At 42.0% G+C, this 23027-nt stretch overlaps 1 protein-coding gene across 2 annotated transcripts in view; it reads left to right on the top strand.

The window, feature by feature from the left end:
- The window catches only part of arhgap9 (Rho GTPase activating protein 9), a 65238-nt gene that overhangs the window by 6159 nt on the left and 36052 nt on the right, over positions 1 to 23027 (top strand). For both annotated transcript variants that reach the window (XM_084061275.1, XM_084061274.1), the window contains exons 2-7: positions 5821 to 5893; positions 6702 to 6753; positions 12771 to 13130; positions 13324 to 13528; positions 14220 to 14611; positions 19431 to 19685. In XM_084061275.1, the coding sequence (XP_083917401.1) occupies positions 12906 to 13130; positions 13324 to 13528; positions 14220 to 14611; positions 19431 to 19685 (1077 nt within the window). In that variant the 5' untranslated portion in view covers positions 5821 to 5893; positions 6702 to 6753; positions 12771 to 12905. The remainder of the gene's footprint in view (positions 1 to 5820; positions 5894 to 6701; positions 6754 to 12770; positions 13131 to 13323; positions 13529 to 14219; positions 14612 to 19430; positions 19686 to 23027) is intronic.

Below are 23027 nucleotides of genomic sequence, written 5' to 3'. Positions count from 1 at the left end.
TATCTTTACCATTTGCACATGTATTCATTGATACAGTCATGTTGTTTGCAATTCAACTTAAATTAAGTCTACATCAAGTGAGGCTTGAACTGGCGACCTTGAGATTGTGAGGCATTCATTTAAGGGAGACGCCATTGGCCCAACAGACAAGTAACTGTGAAAAAGGAGATCACACAGATGATACAGTTTCACGCAAATAGCTGAACAATCCTGGGTTTAAGTGTTTTTCAAACTGCTCAAAATTGCGGACAATCTAAGGGCGGAGCTTAATGGTCAAATCGATACGTGTGTTCCTCATGAGTCAAGGCACATGTGTAAGCAAGTTTCACGACTTTCGGCCAAACGAGGCATGACTTATGCCTGTTTAAAGTCTGCATTTTCAAAAAATTGCTATAGCGCCCCCCTTTGGCCAATTGGAGTAAGATTGGTTTCAGTGATATTTGGAATGACCCTGTACATTTCTGCAAAGTTTCAAAGAAATGTGCATGCATGTCTGCATGTATGTTTTAGGCACAGATGAATAATTTTCATAAAACTGTAATAGTTAAAATCTATCTCCTCCTGGGATTTTTGAGCAATCTGCACGAAACGTTTACCACTTGAACTTTGGACCTCTGCCTACAAAAATTTCCAACGGATTTTCCATAAGTGAAAAAATGCAGAAGTTAGGAGCCAATGACTGTTTTTCATATAATTCAAAATGGTGGGAGATCTAAAGGTCAGAGGTCAAAAGTCAGACCACGAAAGTTGTCGGGCATGAAGAGACGCATGTGTGTATCGAAGTTTCATGGTTGTAGGTCAAACAGGGCATGAGTTGTACCTGTTCATAGTTGGCACTTTCAATTGAGTGCTATAGCGCCACCCTTTGACGAATGAGTGTGAGAATTATTTCCTGGTAGTTTTTCATGAGCATCTACCATATGGCCGAGTTTCGTAAAAAGCGTATGCACGGTTAAGCCAGAACTGGCAAAAACAAGTATTTTTCAAACTGCTCAAAATTGCGGAAAATCTAAGGGCGGAGCTTAATGGTCAAATCGATACGTGTGTTCCTCATGAGTCAAGGCACATGTGTAAGCAAGTTTCACGACTTTCGGCCAAACGAGGCATGACTTATGCCTGTTTAAAGTCTGCCTTTTCAAAAAATTGCTATAGCGCCCCCTTTTGGCCAATTGGAGTAAGATTGGTTTCAGTGATATTTGGAATGACCCTGTACATTTCTGCAAAGTTTCAAAGAAATGTGAGTCTGCATGTATGTTTTAGGCACAGATGAATAATTTTCTTTAAACTGTAATAGTTAAAATCTATCTCCTCCTGGGATTTTTGAGCAATCTGCACGAAACGTTTAGCACTTGAACCTTGGACCACTGCCTACAAAAATTTCCAACGGATTTTCCATAAGTGAAAAAATGCAGAAGTTAGGAGCCAATGACTGTTTTTCATATAATTCAAAATGGTGGGAGATCTAAAGGTCAGAGGTCAAAAGTCAGAGGGTGAAAGTTGTTCAGCATGAGGAGACGCATATGTGTATCCAAGTTTCATGGCTGTAGGTCAAACACGGCATGAGTTGTACCTGGTCAAAGTTGGCATTTTCAATTGAGTGCTATAGCGCCACCTTTGGACGAAAGATTGTGAGAATTATTTTTTGATCGTTTTTCATGACCATCTACCATATGGCCGAGTTTCGTAAAAAGCGACAGCGCGGTTCAGGCAGAACTGCGAAAAGTGGCAGAAGAAGAAGAAGAAGTGACAGAATACTGCCAATAACAATACGTGTACAGAGCAGAGCTCTGTCCCCGTAATTAGTTCTAATAAAGTAGAATTTAAATTGCTCTTTTAGCCTTTGTCACTTGGCAGGTTTTGTTCTCTGAAAATAACTGATACGTTTAACTCGTGGGCAAAGCATAAAACCTAGTCTAATGATATTTATGTTCAAATAGAGGAAATTAGAAAGGCAATAGTTTATGTCATCTATCTGGATTTCTATGCTAGTTAGTTTTGTGTCGATACACTACAGGCTACAGGGTATTATTCAAGTGTTGCGTCACACAAGGTCAGCTTCCAAATGATAGTGTTTAACACACATAAAATCTTGTTATGAATAACGGGAAAACTGAATAAAACACCGGAGGATGTCATTGGTCACAGGGGCTGTTGTCATGATGTTGGCTGGCGGGGAAGAGCAAATGGCTGCTTCGCTTTCATCAGCCAGCTATATGATTGGCTCAGTGAAAAAATACAGCTAATCACTTTCACTCTTTCCAATGAGGAGAGATGTCTACCCACCTGTTTACACATGCACACACATACACACACACAAACCCACGCACACACTCACGCTTGCGCACACACAAACACACATAAGCACATACAGCCAAATGTCTCAGTATGTATTTCTGTCTCTCTCTGGTGTAGTCATCAATAATGCATAATCCTTTGGGAGGATGAAAGGCATGTTTTGGCTGGAGGCTGGTGTCTCACATGGAGAGCAAGACATCAGTTTTTGCAGTTATGACTTTGTCCATGGATTAAAAAAAAGCATATTCTGTCTTGTTTTCCACAGAACATGTCATGGGGGGTTGTTGTGGCCCGTTTATTTGTGTTTACCTTGAGTTATATGACTTGAAACTGTGCACACACACTCCATGGATGCCAGGGCAGAACCTCTGCCCCAAATCTTTCACATCGGCCTGTTATAGTGCCACTAGGAGGCCATTCTTCGCAAAACAATTCTTTTGATATTACTCCTACAGATTTTGTCCAAACATCCCGCAAATCGGTACACAGCATCTCTATAGTCACGTGATCAAGACGGATCTGTCCGATTTTTAATATTCCATCCTGATTGGCTGAGAATGGCGTCCAAAGTTGCAAGAGTGGTCCGTTTCGAACAAAATGCCTCAAATCATGAACGCAGCGTGCCATTGACGTGAAACTTAGCATGCACATTCCCACTAGGCCGACGAAGAAATGCCACCCTTTCACAGTGTCCTGTTATATTATAGCGTACTAGGAGGCCGATTTTTCCTAAACAAATGTTTTGATATTACTCCTACAGATTTTGTCCAAACATCACGCAAATCGGTACATATTATGTCTATAGTCATGTGATCAAGACGGATCTGTCTGTTTCATACTCCGTCCTGATTGGCGAATTCCGAACATTGCTGTTTCACAATAACCTACCTGACCTGGCACTTTTTCTAGTTGTTTATGTTAAAATCTAGAATAGCCACTTGACAGATGAAAATGCTCAAATAGGCCATTAAAGTCAAACAAATGCAAGGTTTAGGGAAATAAATATCATAGGTAATATATGCCAAACCATTATATAATCTCAGAAACTACTAGTAGTTGAATATTTCTTGTGCACGTTGTCAGGCCAACAACCTTAATTTCCGAAGATTTTCAAATCCACATTGATATCTGTGGTCCGATCTTAGGCTAAAGATCGGAACTAGCCAATCACAGCAGTCTATGGGATAAGCGTCCCGCCAGGCTGTAGACTGGCCACTAGACAATGTAATGTATGCATGATGGGCATTGTTGCTGCTGCATGAACACAAACATACCCCCCTGAAATCAGTGCATCTACTAAAGTTTCAGCATTCATATATGTCATCAATTTTGTTTTGCAAAGCCTATTGCAGCACACACACACATACAGAGAGAGAGAGACTGAAAGAGAGAGACACACATGCTGTTTACGCCACCAAACCACAACAAGTATAAAATAATGTTTAAGTGGTCAATTGATTTGTTGATATATATATATATGTATATATATTTATTCATATAAAAACACGCTTCTCAATTATTTGATTAATTGAAAAAGTAATTCTAATTGACTGAATAATTGGTTAGAAAATATATACTTGCAGCCCTAATTTCCATGATATAATATATATAGAAAGAGAGAAATGCAATTTGACATGATGTCGTTGTCAGTATAAGTGTTATTAAGTAGTAGTAGTATTTGGGCATTAGGCGCAAATCTCAAAGCAGAGATTTGTGCTCAGCTGAGCCCAACGATGGTTATTTTTGATGAGCAACAAGGTCATACAACTCCCTTTGGACACAAACAGTTCAGCAGAAGAGAGGAAGCATTGCCTGATTCATTCATTGTATTGATGACAAACACTAGCCATCATGAACGAACGGCAAGGCGCACAAAGCGTGACAGTAAGAAAAGTTCACCTGATGACTGGATTTTGAACCTGCGTTCACTTGAAGTATGAGATGAAAGGATGTCTCTGCTTTAGTGCTTTTTTATTTCTAGGTTTTTGGTGTTTTTTTTTCTTCGACATGTTTAATTAATGATTAGGATTGTGGCTACAGTACGCTAACTGGACAGAGATTATATTATGGAGGACTCTACACTCCAATCTCATTTGGCCTTTTCATTCATCTGAAACAATATGTAAAACAATATAGTCAGTGTTTTCTGTGTGAATTTCATTGTGTGTGTGTGTGTGTGTGTGTGTGTGTGTGTGTGTGTGTGTGTGTGTGTGTGTGTGTGTGTGTGTGTGTGTGTGTGTGTGTGTGCGTGTGTGTTTGCTGTGTGTTCACGGCTGTGGGAGTGTCAAAAAGCCTTTGAAGTTTCTCATTCAACTCTACACTCTTCCTCCTGCATGTCTCGTCTCTCTTTGAAGACCATGTAGCCGTGATTATTAAAGGAGTTCTCTTTCAACTTCAAACGTATGGAATTAATATATGATACGATATGACATCCCATGTTCCACCATCCAGCACCCATCATTCCAAACGCCCGTCCTGCTGTGTGCAGCTAGAGTTTGAGAGAACCAAGCTTCGACTTGTGGAGGTGTGTGGTCCACTGTGATCAGGGCTGTGACTCATTTTGAGTCGTGACCCCTGGCTTGAACCCTAGTGTCCCTATTCTGGGCATGTCACATAGGTGAACACTCTGCAAAAATAGCAACGCGCTGCGAACTTGCGATGCACTGTGAACTTGTGGATTGCCTATTTTCAGCAAAGAGATTAGGTGTAAAGGGAAAGAATGAGGGGACTAAGTACAGCATAGACCCCTGGAGGAGTGAAGTGGTTAAGGAACCAGGCTATAGGCTTATATGCTGTGAAAAGGGAACATCCTCCCTTCTCTTACTGTGTATTACGCCGTATTACGCTGGCCTTTCTACTCTGTACCATCCGAGGTCCTGTATATCTCCTGGATCTATCCGGAAGAACAGCAGGATTTACGTTTCGTTTACAGTATGGCGTCACCACACCATAGCAGGCCCTGGTGGATTCTTCACAGATTTAATAGGTGAAATGTGAGTGATTGTGGTTCTCTGCTTATATCCCCTCATCCTTGTCCGGTAAGCCACAGGGGGGCAGAGGTCAGGTTTGTAGGGGTCAGGGAGTGGAGCCAGGATCAGTCGGCTGCATACTGTAGGATTGCGTGTGTGTCTGTGTGTGTGTGTCTGTCTGTGTGTGTCTGTCTGTCTGTCTGTGTGTGTGTGTGTGTGTGTGTGTGTGTGTGTGTGTGTGTGTGTGTGTGTGTGTGTGTGTGTGTGTGTGTGTGTGTGTGTGTGTGTGTGTGTGTGTGTGTGTGTGTGTGTGTGTGTGTGTGTGTGTGTGTGTGTGTGTGTGTGTGTGTGTGTGTGTTAAAGAGAGAGGATATTTGTGCTTTCCTGCAGGAATGACCAGCTGGCTTACATGATCACTTTGACACTGCTCTAACCACTCTAAATGGTTTTATTTATCACCAATTACATTGTTTTGTTTATGTTTTCTTTAGTTTTCATTGATTGAATTAATTGGATGATTGATTGATTGATTGATTGTTTAATGTTTTCCTTTTAGGTTGAGGCTCACCATTGAGCTGTGTCGTGCGTGGGGCTGACTGCAGAGTAAGCTGGCAAACCTTGTGTGAATTGTAAGTGACACAGATACTCATTAACTCACAAAGGACCACCATGAGTCTCTTTCTTCCTCTTCCTCTCGTTCTGTACTTGAACGTCACTTTCTCTCTCTCTGTTTCTTTTTATTTTCTTTCTCTCACAAACATTGTTTTGTTTCACACACTCTCACAAACAGCTCATTCTATCCCCGCCTTGTTTTTCCATCTTCCTTTCTTCATCCTCTTTGTATCCTGCTCTCTCTATCTCTCTCTCTCTCTCTCTCTCTCTCTCTCTCTCTCTCTCTCTCTCTCTCTCTCTCTCTCTCTCTCTCCCCCTCACTCTCTCTCGCTCTCTCTCCCTCCCTCCCTCCATATGTTCCCTTTCTCCCACTGTGTGTTGTTGATGCCAGACCCTATGCCCCGTGCCCTCGGCCCCTGGCACAGCCTGCCACAGCCTTTTCCACAGCCCTGACAGAGTGTCTCTGTCTGTGACGCCATATGGGCCTCTCTGTATGTTTTAGGTGTGTGTGTGTGTGTGTGTGTGTGTGTGTGTGTGTGTGTGTGTGTGTGTGTGTGTGTGTGTGTGTGTGTGTGTGTGTGTGTGTGTGTGTGTGTGTGTGTGTGTGTGTGTGTGTGTGTGTGTGTGTGTGTGCGTGTGTGCGTGTGCTCGCCCGTGTGCTTGCATGTGTGTGCAATGCATGTGTGATGCCAGCTCCCTTGTGAGCGTCAACTGACCTGAATAGAAACATGTCCCAACCTTTCTGTTTTTTTGGACCTTACTAGATCATATTTTGTTGATTCTACTGTATATTCACTTTCTTCCCCTGTGTCTCTCTTCCTTCAGGTGGAGTGCTCCAGTAACCGAGAACAGCTTCATCGTTCACATCTTTGTTAAGGTAATGAGCTGTGAATGAAGGAAATATATCGTTGCTGTCTGGTGGAAACCTCATATGTCCAAAACTACACATCACATTGTATTTTTGGTCGCCTATAATAACAACATAAAAAAGAGAAAATAGATACACCAAAAAAAAATCTATTATTTTATAAAAACTGATTATTGATATTCCTAAAAAAAATCATGAATAGGGCTGATGTTGTTGCCCTTTGTCATCATCAAGTGTTGTCAACAACGTCCCACATAATATGTAAATTGTCAAATGCTTAACATTTAAAAAAAGAAGTCACAAGACAGGACCATTGGTCATGGTCAGTGAGCAGGATTACAGCTTTAACATGGCTGTAGTTGAAAACAGTCAACCCTACAAAATGACGTACTCAGGTTCATCCTGGGATATAATTGGTACTCACAGCACAGTAAAGTGGTCAGCTGAGGCAATGGCAGCTCAGGAGTCAGGACCCCTTATTTATCTTTGCCAGGCGAAGAGCTTGCGTGGGTTACTGTATGAATCCCACCAGGCTATTGACTGGAACTAGCCAATCACAGTAGACCATGGCATAACCGTCCCCCCAGGCTATATGGGCAATCACAGACATGCACGATGATGGGCAGTGTTGCTGCATGAAAACAAACATACCCTTCTGAAATCAGTACAGCAACAAAGGTTTTGGCATGTATGTTTGTGAAATGTCCTATTTGATATGGATATAACAGCTATGAATTGTTGTACTTGTTCACTGACATGAATTGTTGTAGAGAGCCTATTGAAGGACACACACAAACACACACACACACACACACGCACACACACACACACACACACACACACACACACACACACACACACACACACACACACACACACACACACACACACACACACACACACACACACACACACACACACACACACACACACACACACAGTTTTACGCCACCAAACCACAACTTCTATTAAAGGTAGGGGAAGTGATATTTGTTTGTATTTTTTAATGTTTTGTTAAAAAGGTTAAAGTACCATATTCTGATAGTAATCATTGCTACAGAGCGTTTGTTTGGTCACAGGGGTCTCTCCAGCTCTTTAGTAAACACAATATAGTACATTTTCAGGTAGGTGACAACATTTGAGCCAATCAGGAGAGAGCACTGAAAATGCATTTTCTGTTAAATAAAGAGCTGGAGAGACATGGGAGACTCCTTATATGGACAGGACACTCTATAGTAACGAGTACTGTCAGAACATACTGTAGACCCATTTTGCAATTATTTGAATAATTGCAAATCACTTACCCTACCTTTAAGTCATTTCCACTGTACCAGAGCTGTTTTTAACATGGGGCCAAAATGTGCTTACAGTACATCTACTTTTCCAATATTCCCGACTTGATCATCTGACATAATGTATTGTACAGTATTCACGTAGCTCTCATGTAACCTCATGTAGACCATATCCGTCCGACACCACATCACAGCATGTTTGACTATCTTTCACAATGTGTCAGAGAGAGAGAGAGAGAGAGAGAGAGGGAGAGGGAGAGGGAGAGGGAGAGATGCAGACAGAATAAGTATTATTATTAGGGTGTTGCCTCCTGGCAGAACGTTACCCTCAACTGTGTGCATCTTTCTAGTTTAAAGTGCTTTGTTCTACCTGGTTGCTTATGGCACCACAGTCTCCAGTGGCTACAAACAGAGGTGAACTATAACTAGGCTAACATAGGTTTTCTGTAGAAAAGGCCATTCGTGCAGAAAAGTGCTGCACTGGGCTGGAAAAAGGAATTCACACAGAAGCAGTAAGGTAGAGAGGATGTTACTCGAACTGTGGTTCCTCTTTGATGTAAATACTTGGTTTCCTGTTTGCTTGTTCAACTTGCGTCTTTTTCTTTTTCTTTTACCTCTGTCCTTTGTGACCTATCTGAACACCGATGACAGTTGCACTGTTAGCTCTAAAGCCTCCGACATTCTGTTGCCCCTTCAGACCACCTATACTAGGTACATTTAATTGGTCAAGATAATCTAGCAGTAATAAATGAAAAGGAGTGCAATATTGGCACTGGTGCGCTGCGGTCATAGATCAGCATACCTGTGCCAATACTGTGATAGTTTATTATCGCTATATATCACCGCTTCATTATTAATATCTATGATTAAAAAGTAAAATAAATGAATGTGTTTGGAGTGCTATATTGGAATTCAGAATACTGACACTCATTGTTAAGTGGTCTAAAAAGCACAGGGACAGAGATGCATTCTGACCATTTAACAAAAAGGTGAAATAAATCACCATTTGGCGGGTCATGTATCAAAACCGCTGCAATTTCTCTATAACTGTTTCTATCAAGCGTAAATATATGACTACTATAGTTCAAACCACCGCTATTTCAGTCACCTGATACATGCACACACATCTGGAACGTGAACGGAGCATCCTGGCCAGATGTCAGTCTATCTATCTACTGTACTGTATGAATGCCACAGCCCGTGTGACATTCATCCGGATACACTCGACAATATTTGGATTAAGTCACGTGGAAGTAGCCCTGCCTTTCCTGCAGTGAACCGCCTGCCTGTGTGAGCCATGCAGCCGTGCACCCGCCCATATGCTGGAACCAAGGGTTTTACTTTAATTCTCTGCAGGCATGGGGTCAACGATTCATTCCTGTGCTTTAATAAAGCACAGTGGGATTATCAGAGTTCAGAACAGCCCGACCCATCCTCCCACCCCACCGCCTCCTTCACACATACATATCGTCGCTGTTGGGCAGAAACCTCTTATCTCCATATTATAACTTTTTTATGGATTTTTTCCCCCTTTGTTTTGAGCTTGTAGATCGTATATATTTTGCTATTTTTGATTGTGAATCCTTAAAAGTAACAGTTTTGAACATTTGAGGTTTCCACCCGACAGCAACGAAATTGGAGCACACAGCTTCATCCAGTCAGCTCTGTCCATCTTAACAACTTGCACAGGATCACATTGGAAAACTTTTAATTTTTTTAACACTGTTAAATTAAAGGCAGGGCAACAGATCATTTTAAATGCTGAAAATTCAAATCAAGTGAAAAACTGTACAGTATGTTATCATTTGGCATTCTCGTAAACTATGTTATATCTGTGTTTGAATAGGCAAATCTTCCCCACCCCCCCAACATACACAAAACATCATTTTATGATCTGGAGTGAGTCAGGAGTGGGAGAAATCCACCTGGGTGTACTCACCCAAGCTCCCTTTAAATAAATGCAAAGATACTTATATCATCATTAGGCAGGATTTTTTTTCTCCAAAAAGATTACATTTTTTTTATTCCGATTTTTATTAAGGCGAGAACAATGGGATCTATTATTGCATTGCAACTTTCCAGGAATACAAAGCCTGCAGTTTCTATTAGCTTGGATTCCCCATCGATGATGTCACTGGTAGACGGGTTTCTGAACTGTCTACAGCCCTCCTCTGAGACACAGACTGATTAGAAAAAAATTCTACCATTTTATCATGAGCATTAGTGAGGACCTATTATATGAAGATATGTTGAAAAGTGGTCAAGTCGTCCTTTAACTGTGTATTCTATTCAAGCCCCCAGAACCATGGTAGAACAATGAAGCTGCCTTCGCCTGGTCGTCAAATCTGGGATAGCAACACTTCCACATTTAAAATACTACTGCGTGCGCGTCTACCGCTTGAAACCCTAGTGCGCCTGCTCATAACTCTATAGCCTGCTCTATTGGCTCCGATATTGGCTCCGATATTGGTACTTCCGGCAGACTTCCGGCCACTGAGCAAGGGAGCATATGTCGCTTTCGCTATAATCCTATCTACAACTATTGTCTACGACAGGTACATTTGAAAGGAAAACCTGAATGAATGAGTGGAGAAACATATTGAACACAGATGCTTCCATACAGATGGACTGCATGATACAATTAAGCAATTAACATACTATAATGCTCTGTGACATGTATAACAATGCTGAGCATGCCCAGTTAACCTTGATCCAAAATTGGATCAAAGAAATGATGTAAGTGGCTATAAAAGAGGGTTCATTATTGTAGCACGGACGGCAGTAGTTTCAGTAACAAAGACTGCTGAACTGGCAAGTGTTTCTATAGAAACAGTGAATAAAGTGATATCTGCATGTCAATAATGGGAAAGACATTAGGGTTGGAAATTGTTATCAAAAGCGCACATTTATTGACCGTGATGATTGTGCATTAGCGCATTTAAGGAAACACAGAAGAGCAACTATTCCTCAGGTGACTGAAAGGTCAGTGCAGGATGTGATCCGACTGTGTCAGCAAGAGCAGTCTGTTGAGAGGTAGTAGGGCTGCACTGCATTACTCCCTCATTAAGAGGGAGTAAAAAGTCATAGACGTGGTGTAAAAGTCATAGACACTCATCTACAGAGATGTGGAAGAAAGTAATATGGTCAGATGAGTCATCTTTCACCATATTCTTCACAAGTTAGTGAGTGCTTATGTGGCATACACTAAGAGAACTGTACAGGCTTGAATGACAGACCCAGACAGTGAGTGGGACCGATGGATGGCTATGCTGATTTAAGTGAGTCACTTAAATCAATACAAAGTTATTCTGAGTGACCTTTATCCTATGATGAAACACTTACAGCCTGATAGGAGCTGTTTCTTACAGGATGACAATACCCCCATCCACAGGGCATGGGGGTGAATCGTATACCTTTACAGTCACCAGATCCCAATCCAATAGGAAGTGTGTGCATTGAGGCTTTGTTGTCTTGGGTCTGCCTTGCTGAAAGTTAAATGCTCTTTTATTTAAGCGGTCTTGCCGGGGACAAGCAGGGGCTTAGCTTGGGGGATGCTGACTCAGGTAGAGAGATGGACACGGATGCTATTCTGGGTATATTACACTCCCTACATCCTCCCCCAAAGACATGAATTATTCACATGCACATAAATCTGAAAGAATGATGGTTTTGCTTTTGCAAATATATACAAGGACTTTCCACCTGTCATCTTCCCACAAGTACTAACCTCGTTCCCAGTTCGTCTAACTTGATCACGAGGACAGTAAAGGCTGGAAAAGAACCAATGCTGAAAGTGTCTAACCGGAAGTACATGAAGTACAGGGCTTACATCCCTGTACTTTCTATACTTCTGGTTATACTCTTTGGGGCTGTATGTCTTGTCCAGCCTACACTAGTACTGACATGCCTTTCTCTATATCAACATTGAAAGAACAGAATGATGCTCTCGTGTTTGCAAACACTCACAGTAATGGTCGATCTCTACCGTCATAATAGGTAAAACTCTTTCACTTAGTTTAGTCATGGCATTTTCACAGGCAGTGAAGCATCTTGTTTTCCCCGTTAAGCACCTGGATCAAAGTTAGCTTTATTTTTTGTTTCTTTCATAAAAAAAAAAAAAATGAACAGCTTGCACACGAAATGGCCGTGGGGGATTGTGAGAACAATGAGATTAATTATGTCCTAGGCTATTACGGGTAATTAGCCTAATTTGTTTCCCCAGAACACAGTTATGGCTTTGTTTTACTCCATTCTTTATATAATAGGATGAGTTTTGCTACCTTTGAATGAGACAAAAATCTGTCAAACAAAAAACAACCTCTTCCTCAATCTTGTTGTTTGCTGAAAAGTAAGGCCTGATTTATACTTGGACGCCGGTGTTGTTCTATTCTATTCTATTCTATTCTATTCTATTCTAAGAATGTATTTATAATTGAAAATTAGGCCCAAAGATACATGTTCCTGAACCAGGTGCAATCTAAATATAACCATAGCCTTTATTATACACTACAACCATTTAGGAGTGTAACCGTTATATAATAGTTGGAGCCCTACAACCAGTATCCCCTCTCCCTCAGTCTCACTGCATCTCACTTTCCCTCTTTCTCACCCTCTCTCAGTCTCTTTCCCTCCCTCTCTCTCTCTATCCATCCCTCTCTCAATACATATTTACCTCTTCATTTATAGTGACCTGTCCAAAAAACATTTCCTTCCCTCCCCCTTGTTGTTTTTCAGAGCATGGCACTGGTCAGGCCTCTGTCGCAGGTGCCTCTTGCCAAACAGACCAGTGAGAACAGCATCACCAGCAGCAACAACCATCATCCAGTCACTCCCAGTGAGGGTTGCTGAACAGAGGGCCAGTGGGCAGCCATGCTGTCTGGTAGTGGGCGTCACTCCTTGGGCCACCAGCACCCTGGTGCAGCCCCTCAGGTGACCACCAGGGTCCCCCCCACTGTTTGCGGGGTGCCCAGCGGTACGGTGGTGCTGGAGGCCCAGTATGACTACAGCTACCGTGGGGCAGACGGACGGCAGGTCTGCATACGGGAAGGCGAGCGATTCATCCTCCTGAAGAAGACCAATACCGACTGGTGGCAGGTGTTTGTTTTTTGTTTTTTGTTTGATACAAATTTGAAATACTAAACTTGTAGGTTTCAAAAACCTACACACTTTGTATATATCAAGTATACAAAAAGTGGACAAAAATGTGCACTTGAAAATAGAATTCTGAATTGAGACCTCAAGTATCTATCACCCTTACAACTGATAGCAAAACCATTCCCTCTCACAGGTGCGGAGGATAGGTGCAGCAAGTAAAACCAAGCCAATCTATGTCCCTGCCACGTACGTGATCGAGGTGGCCATCAAGCCAATGCCCTCACCACAGCGCCTGGTCATGTCCACCTCCCTGAACGCCAACCTCAGGATACCACCAAGGGTGGCGCTCACTCCCAGTCCCAGCCCCACGGAGCGCAAATATAAGGAACGCAACCATGGTAATATGAGCTTGAGAGAGTGAGTTCGGCAGCGAGCGATGCAGTGTGTTTGTGTTGTAGTGCAGTGATGCAATGAGTTACTATATTTCTCCATATCAGAGCGTCTCAGATGAAAATAAATGACTATTTATCAAAATCCCAAGCATCCCTATTCTGGGTATGTCATAATTGGTGAATATTCAGCAAAAATAGTCAAACACTAAAATATGACCAAATATTTTTTTCAAAGAAGTACTGTTTGACTGCAGACCTGCAAAGAAAATAAATCCAAGGCACTCATTTAAGGAAAAAGATCAGTGATTTATTTTGAGCAAGGCAACAATATGACCAACGTGTGTCGACATAATAGGTCTTCATCGGTTCTATCAGTTTGGCTAATCAGTCACACCTAAATACAATCATGCCAATCATTGCGTCATCATTTCATTTGAATATATCCCCAAGTGAGCACAAATTCCCAAATACATTAAAAAGACAATATCCAAGTAGTGACCAACACCAATAAAATAGCTAAAATAGCCTAGTAAATCTACTAGATCTACTATTTTAGCTATTTTTTAAAACGTTTGATGACTTTCTTTATATACGTTTTGCCTACATGCCCAATATAGGCACACCAGGTTGAAAGATTTAAACTGTCGGCTGTGTTTTGTGTTGCATTGTAAAATGTAAAACTCTGCCTTTCCCACAGTGAACAAGCCCTTCTGCCGCTCCATGGAAAACCTCACCTCCAACAGTGCCTTGCGAGGTATGTACCACAGCAACACCAGCATGGGTGGGGGTCACTTCCCCACCCTACCCCTCTCTGGATCCACCTTCTCTTCCAAATCCTCCACATCCCCTTCGGGCCACCTCTTGGTGTCCAGGTCCACCGCGGCCCCCACGGCTCCAAAGACACAGAGGGTGGTCCCTACCATAATCCGAAGTCGAAGCTCCAGTAACCTGCCCGGCGAGAGCATGCCAGAGAACCCGTATGACGAGGTGAAGGACGGGTTCAGTGGGCGTACCTGTCCCAGGATGTCCAAGAAATCGAGCAGCCAGTGGGACGTGGCGGACGCTTCCCGTAGGACAAACCACCTGCAGGTAATGATAGTCAATGTGCAGGTGTACGCAGAAGTCTGCTTTCCGCAGCGGGGCTAGAACAGGGCTTTAAGTTTTATGTCCGTTGTCTCCCTCTCCCGACAGAGAGAGGTAACTGCACTGATGTCTGAACTACAATAAAGATGGCATGATGGTGTTGTCCAATGCGGTGTACTGTCTACTTCAAATAGCTATTCTGACATTGCCAGCCTGTAGGTGCTACCCAAATCCATCAATGGAAGAGGAGGGAGACCACTTTCAACCACTGCAGATGTGCTAGTTACATTGTATTAACATATTCTACCATACAGATTCTTTAAAATAATAATTGTATTCATTCAAATAAGTCCAGGATTAGCTTTAACAGGAAACTGTTTTATTAAAGATACACTGTATATTTTATTTAGTATTTATTATTTGATTTATTTAAACTGTAATCCAACAGTCAGTTCTGGCACCAACAAAACAGAACAGAGTTCCTTCTGGCTTTGTAGTGAAAATCAGATTACTGAGTGGTACTGTTATGATAGGGCTAGGTTTATGTTATGTGTATGTCAGGTCATACTGTTGATAATCCTTCTTTGAGGTGCAACTCATTTTTTATCACTGCAATGACATAAGTGTCACTATGTCACCTCAGAAGATGTTATAATGTTTTTACAGTGTGGCTCTGCAAAAGGTTAGCCATAGACACAGACCGTTCTGAGAGGGCCTGTCTGTATGTCACTCTGTGTGTCTGTCTGTCCGCACCTAATCTCGCAAACTGCTGAATTGTTTGAATGAGATTTTTTGGGGGAAATATTTAACTTCAACGGAAGTGAAAGTGTCTGTAATCCCGCTAAAACCTTGACCAAAATCTTAGTCAGAGTTCTTCATAGATATACGTCATAGACGAATGATGTCATGGATGACCAGTTGATGTGACCGGCAGATCACCCTCTCTCTCTCTGTCTCTCTCTTTGTCGCTCTCCCTCGCTCTTTCTCTATGACGCCAATCCTTGTGTCTCTAAGCCTAGTAAGCAGGATTATTACAGCCACATCCAGGTCACAAGGCCCCCCTTTTCCATGAAATACTAAAATATTCCACATGCATACCCACTTACACAACAACACACACACTAATGATTTTCCTTGAACTTCATTTCAGCCACTGTGAAATCAAATCCATTTAAAATTGTACATTCATCAAATTCATCTGAACCAGAATTCCTTTTATTGCCCATACAAGGAGTGTGTTACAGTGAGATTGGTGCATTGCACTGAATAACAATAGTATTTAAAGGGGAAATCCACCCATTTTCAATATTTAACTATGTCATTAATATAGCATAAAGGAGTTGTGTGGAAATAAGAAAAAAGTTCCCCCCTTTCTGTGTTGCCTTGAACTGGAGGATTGATTGTGGGTTTAACATTGCAAATTACAACATGATGAGTCATCATGACATAATGACATAGTTAAATATTGAAAATGGGTGGATTTCCCCTTTAAGAGATATTTATAAATGAGATTTGTCAGTGATGGGTAGTGGACTTGTTTGTGAGATAGGGAAAGATAGCTTTTGGAAGAGATGGTGACTGGGGTGAGAGGAGTCAGCGATTATATTTCCTGCTTGTTTCTCAAATCCTGGAGTGGTCCAGGTCCTGGACAGGCACATGTTCTGAAGAGACAGCAGGGTGCAACTGATGACCCTCTCAGCGGACCATTATGATCTGTTGCGGTTTGTAACTGTCATTCTCAGTAGTGACAGCGAACCAGATGGTGATGGATTTGGTGAGGATGGACCTGCTGTGCCCTCTTGGTGTTGGATGTGATGTTCTCCTAAAACTTAAGACCCTGTGTTATTATTGACCATTTGAATGACTTCACAGTGTTAACTGGGGAGTCTTAACACAACAAGGGGGTCAATAGGGGCTGGGTTCTTCCTGAGGTCCACTACTATCTCTATCTTAACTGTCTTTTAGAGCAGTGGTTCCCAAACTTTTTAGCTCGAGACCCAAACTAGTTCATAAACTAGAACAAACTACCTCACGACACGTTGTGAGCTTGTGGATCTGCTATTTTCCCTACTTCTTCAAAGTTTGTTTTTCTAATTTATGGAATTTCTTTGATTTTGCTTTTTACATTCATTTATGAAATTATTTTGAATAGTTTTTAATTTATGAAAATGTTTTTTCTTTTTTTCTTTTACATTTTTGAATAAAAAATAAATAAATAATTAAAAGTAAAATGTAGGAAACTAAAGGGATATTTACTCGTGACCCATAAAAATGGGTCCACGACCCATAAATGGGTCCCGACCCAGTGTTTTGGGAAACAGCATTGAGGTTGAGGTGTTTCTGCCTGCACCAGGAAGCTAGACTAGGGTTAACCTCCCATCTACAGGTAAACTTGTCCCCATTGGCGATAAGACCAAGGTGGGTTGTGTAAACTTCAGGAGCTTGACTGACTTGTGGCTTGAGTTGCAGTTGTTTGTGTACAGACTGAGAGAAGCTCTTCATAATTCATAATAATGTACCACATAATCCAGCAGGCAGCAGCAAAGCAAACTAACACGCCACAGAAAGAATTTCCCCTTTGTTTTCATGCTGTTTTTGGGTAGCTTTAATACTTCCTTAAGAGATCTTAGTCAGTTTTAGTTAGACGCAGTCTCAACACACAAGCACGCACTTGGGTACAGTAGGATAAAAACATGTAAGAGTAAATAAAGGTTGACTCAAAATGAATGGAGTGTGGACACTAGTATGAATTCACACACACATACACATACTGTGCAGTTATATACATGCACATACACAACACACACATGAAGCTACCTGTATTATCCTTTTTTTCTCTCACACCGGAGAGAAGTTTATTCTTTGGATCCCTTTGTTTTTTAATGTGGAGACTTATGTAACAAAATGTGCTCTATTTTTAAGTTATTCATGTTTAGCTGACTCTATTTGGGTTGATTTGTAATGATGCAGCAGCATAGTACAGTACAGCCACACAACATTTATACAAGATTAGAAGATTAGGAATATCTAGACGCGTAATGCCAACATTTTATTCTGGATAATTTAGGGGCACTTTAAAAAAAGAACTTATCCTACATCAACCTATTGGTATTGTACTGAGACTTGACATTAAAGTTTATCATCCGTATTTGTCAAGATAAATTACATGTAATAATAATAATAATAATAAATTGTATTTGTATTGCACTTTACATTTGAAACAAACCTCAAAGTGCTACAGTACATAATAAAACAAGATAAAGAAAACCATTTGCAAGATAATCGAAAAGTCTAAAACAGGTTTAAAACATGTTTAAAAACAAGTTTAAAAAGGAGAGGCAGGGTTATTAAACCAACCGGCTTAAAAAGCTAACCAAATGCTTTGTTAAAATGGTAGGTTTTTAGTGCTCTCTTGAAAGTGTTCACAGAGTGTGGAGCTCTGAGATGGTCTGGGAGTGAGTTCCACAGCCGGGGGGCAGCTGCATAAAATGCTCGGTCTCCCATAGTGCGGAGGTTGGTGTGCCGTTCCTTGAGTTTGTTTGTGTTTCCGGAGCGGAGGCTGCGGGTGGCGGTCTTTGGTTCGATCAATTCCTATGTACACATACATATTATGTAATAACTGTCGGTGTGACCCTATGACAACATCCCCTCACTATAGACGTGCTAATCATACACAAATGCGCACGTGCACACATGCACACACACACACACACACACACACACACACACACACACACACACACACACACACACACACACACACACACACACGCACACACGCACACACAGTCATTATCTGAGTGACTGTGACTTACATAAGTGAGATCAACTCCGCTATGCAGTCAGTCAGTCAGTCAGTGAGTTATATCTCAGCTATGTTTCATGGAAAGATGATGTTTGATATTTTATGATATTTATCTCTTCAGTTTATCTCATCTCACGTGCCCCCCTCCCCCCACACTCCATATCTGCTGATTTAGGCCCCTCAATCCGCTTGAGCATGTAGCTCTCTATAAGCTGTGTGACTTTAATCCAGCCGGTGGTGGGGTTTGGATGGGTTCTCCCATTGTATTACACTGCTAGATGCTTTAATTTTTTGTTTTTACATTTTACGTTTGTTTAAAACGTCATCCTCTGCTGTTGACTGCACCTTTTGTGTGACCGTCACACGTCACTCACACACACACACACACACACACACACACACACACACACACACACACACACACACACACACACACACACACACACACGCACACACACGTGTTCATGTATTATTATACTACACACTTGGCTCAACACGTGCACTTGCATCATGGCTTATTTCAAGAACATACAGATACTGTGTAGACTATACACAACCTACAATGAGTACTGTGTACACAGACACACACACGCACACACATGCACGCACGCACGCACGCGCACGCACACATTACAGCAAGAAAAAGTACTAATAATTTAAGGAAGTAGAGGCTATAGAAGAGGACTAACAACTGTTAAAACGTAGAGGTAAAAAACGGAATTAGGTGGGCTGAAGAGGTGGGTTTTGAAGGCGGTTTTAAAAGAGGAGAGGATGGGGGCTGCTTTGATGTGGGTTGGGAGCGAGTTCCATAGAGAGGGGGTGGCAACTGAGAAATAAGTGCATGGCATTGAACTCTGTGTTGTTTTACCTCTGCTGTATATATTGCAAACAGTCAAACCGCAGTGCTCTTCGACTCCTGTGCACATCTTTCTTCATTCTCTTCCTTGTCTTATGCCCTCTTCTCTATTCTTCCTCCCCTTCTCGCCTGTTGGTCTTCCTGCTTCTTCTCTGTGAATAAAGGTCCCAACAGAGTCGTATGTCTCCCAGCAGTCCTGGCAGGACTCTCCTCTTTACACTGACGTCCAGCCAGTGAAGAGACTGTCCCAACCGGAGCCCCCCAGCCCGGCCCCAGGACAGAAGCCATTCCAGGTCATGGACCTATGGGAGCAGTACTCTGATCCAGCCACGGGGAGATGCTACTATGTTAATAGCTTCACCAGGGAGAGGTCTTGGAAACCTCCACGCCGTGGTGCCAGAGCACGGGCATCCAGCAAGGTGCAGTACAGTAAAAGAATTGGAACGCAATAATGGAGCTGTGTTTCCCAAACAAGGGGTTGTGACTCATTTTGGGTTGCCTTTTTATGGGCAAATATACATTTCCTACAAAAAATAAAAAATAAATCTAATCAAATATTTTCCCCAAATACTTTTCAGAAATGTTCAAATACAATCCCACCCCCCTTTTTGTCTGAGTCCTGGGGAGACACCAAATATCTCCTTGGGGTCCCAGGCTGAAAAAGTTTGGGAAACCCCTGCAATAGAGTTTTCCCTGATACTCCTGAATAAAGCAGAACAGGCATTTTTCCATCTCAAGAGGGAGCTAGACCCAAGCAAGTATTTTCTTTTCAAGATCATGTGGAGGCTATCTTTATTTAGAATGTAGAAAGAAAGCTTCCAGCTTAGGGTAGAGAGTATTTTATTCCAAAGTATTTTACAGAAGTGGGTAACATTTTAGAATAACTAGGCCTTAGAAATAGCGGATCGATCATTGATAGACAATGTTAATTATCCAGTCATGAACCCTAGGATCCCTTTTCTGAGCATGTTATAATAGACGAACATTATTGCAAAAATGGCAAATCTACAAGCTCACAATGCGTTTGCATTGTGATACGTTGTGAGCTTATAGATCAGCTATTTTCGGCAAAGACATTTGGTGTAGAGAGAAAAAAGGACGGGGCCAAGTATAGCAACAAAATGCATAGTATTTAGTAGTTTATGAGTTACTGTTTAAATTACTTGGCTTGTTTATTATTCCTTAAATGCTGTACTTTGTGATCACCGGCAATAATCTAATTATCACCATTTCCGTGTATATAGGCGGTTCCAGCTTCTTATGATGGTGGTCTGTGATAGCCTCCTGTAATTTGTCTATGCTGATAGACTAGTGGTCCATAGCTTCCCACAGAATAGATCGCCATCCTGTAGAACAAAGTGAGAGTGAAAGGAGAAGGAGAGAGGGGGAAAGAGGGAGAGAGAGAGAGAGAGAGAGAGAGAGAGTCTATTTCAGCCACGCAATAACGTGACCAATGCTGGGTACTGAAACCTGAACACGCTGATCGATAGGACCTTTTAGGATTTTAACGATTCTGGTTCCTTAACGATTCCCTCTTAGCGGGCCGATTCCTTAATGGTTCCCTTTAACGATGGGGTTCCAAATGGACCCTTACAGGTCTGTAACTCTGAGAGTTATTATGGTCCTTGAAATTAAACAGTTTGAGGACCACTGGTATTATAATTGTATAGCACACATGAAGTCCACATACCAGCTCTGACAGTGTGATAAACCAGTTCCGGAAAAGGATTAGAACTGTGATGGAACCGATTCCGGTTCCTCAATGTTGAATCCGGTTCCTCATGGTTCCGGATCCCAACCCTACTGATCGACACGTGGCGAAGCCACTAGATGAGGCTGCAGCTGTAGGTGCAGGGAGGAGGATGTGTGCTGGAGTAGGTGGCTGACTAGAGAAGAGGGCTCTTGTGTTGTCTTTTTCAACACTGATGATGGTAGAATAGTGGGAGGAGTTGTCAGCAGAGAGGGTTTACCACTGCCCTAGACATGTATTGTTGTTAATAAACACAGACAGAGGAAGTGGTCTAAAAAGGGGAGGAACCAAGCTACACAAAAAATGAGTTTTTTGACGACTGACGTTAAAAACGTTTTTACCAAATGGGTTCCCAGATTGAAGCAAATACACAGTCACAACTCATTGAAGCTGTGACTACACACCTGTTTTGCATCGAGGGATACTCATATTAATGAACAGATTTATTCTTTAACTAGTGAAAGCAGCATATTTACATTTACACGCCTATTTGCGCTGTTTTCTTTACATCACCATTGTACAACAAAGTATAATACAGGGTTAAGTGGTTAATCAGACTAATCGATTTAGTCGATTATAAAACATCAATTTCCTTGTTGATATGTAAGACATCATTTTTTAAAACATTTTTATGTTCGTTTATTTGATTCTGACAGAAGCATTCATTGCATACATATCAACAACATATTGCATTGCCTCATATATAGCCCAATTAAGAAAAAACTCTTACATGGCCAGTTTGTTTTGTGTCGTCCCCCCCCAGTCTTTCTTGTAAGTCTTACAAGACTTACAATATATAAGACAAGTAAAAGAAAAACGACAGCAATACACAAAACCAAAAACAGGAACTTAAACTAAAAAACATATCAGTCAGCTGAACCATACAGAAAATCTACAGTGCAATCCACAAAATAGCACTCCCGTCATGACACCTTAATAACACTACACCACCAGACCTCACACAATACCCTAATCTGGAATGAAAGGAAAATGTATTCTCATACATATTGGAAGAAAGGACTTTATACCTTCGGTGGAACCATTCAGGGACAGGCTAATTTTCTCAAATTTAAGAAAATATAGGATATCTCTCATCTAGTCGAGTATGGGAGGGAGTCGGTTAGTGGTTCTAAGTATTGGTTTCGATATATTTTCGGTTAATTGCCCAGGCCAAACTCAGGGAGAGCCTCTGTCTGGACAGAACATTGCTTCTGCTCTCCCAGTAATAGTTTGTTCCATCCTGTGTGCTGATACAGTTACTACTTCAACACTTAATACCACAGCATGATTCTGTATAACACTGGACAATAAAGACCTTGTTACTTCAAGAACCTGCTGTCCACAACCACTGAGTCCGTCACAATTACGGTGGGGGGTGTCTGTTGCAAGACCCGAAACACCCAGTGACTCCAGGAAACAACACTGATGATGTGTCCAAGTTTGTGCATGAGTAGATTCTTTTGTTAATTGAAATAATCTGGTAGTACCAGTGACAATCAGTGACAACCAGGAACAGACTGGGTGACGACCAAAAAGAGCATGGTGACCCCATCTGGAGAGACAGAGGACGGCTGGAGAGACAGAGGACGGCCGGAGAGACGGCGACCCAGGGTGGAGAGGGTTAGCCCAAACCACTTCTTCTGTAAGGAAGAACCCAAAAGCTATAGACTGCAGTAAAAACCTGCAAGGAGGGTTTAAAAATCCATCAAGGTAGAATGAGATGTTTGCTGTCCAGCGGTAATGACGACACAACGCACAGAAGTCACTTCTGGTCAGACGAAGGAGGAGCCAGGCCGGGAGGCAACCCACAGTGCCTAGAGCCTCCTTGTGTTGCCAACATCCGCTGCTAACAGCTCACCTGCCACCCTAAGCCCCCCAAGAGACAACAGGGGCAGTAGCATGCCACTTGGACACAGACCGGGGTCTGATCAGCCTTGGTGCCTGGAGGAGCGTGTCTGCTGTCTGTTGCAAGACCCGAAACACCCAGTGACTCCAGGAAACAACACTGATG

This window comes from Gymnoscopelus microlampas, assembly GCF_963454915.1.
Source record: "Gymnoscopelus microlampas genome assembly, chromosome: 7".
NCBI lineage: Eukaryota > Metazoa > Chordata > Actinopteri > Myctophiformes > Myctophidae > Gymnoscopelus > Gymnoscopelus microlampas.
The sequence above is the reverse complement of the archived record's forward strand: the minus strand, read 5'-3'. Positions and strand labels throughout refer to the sequence as shown.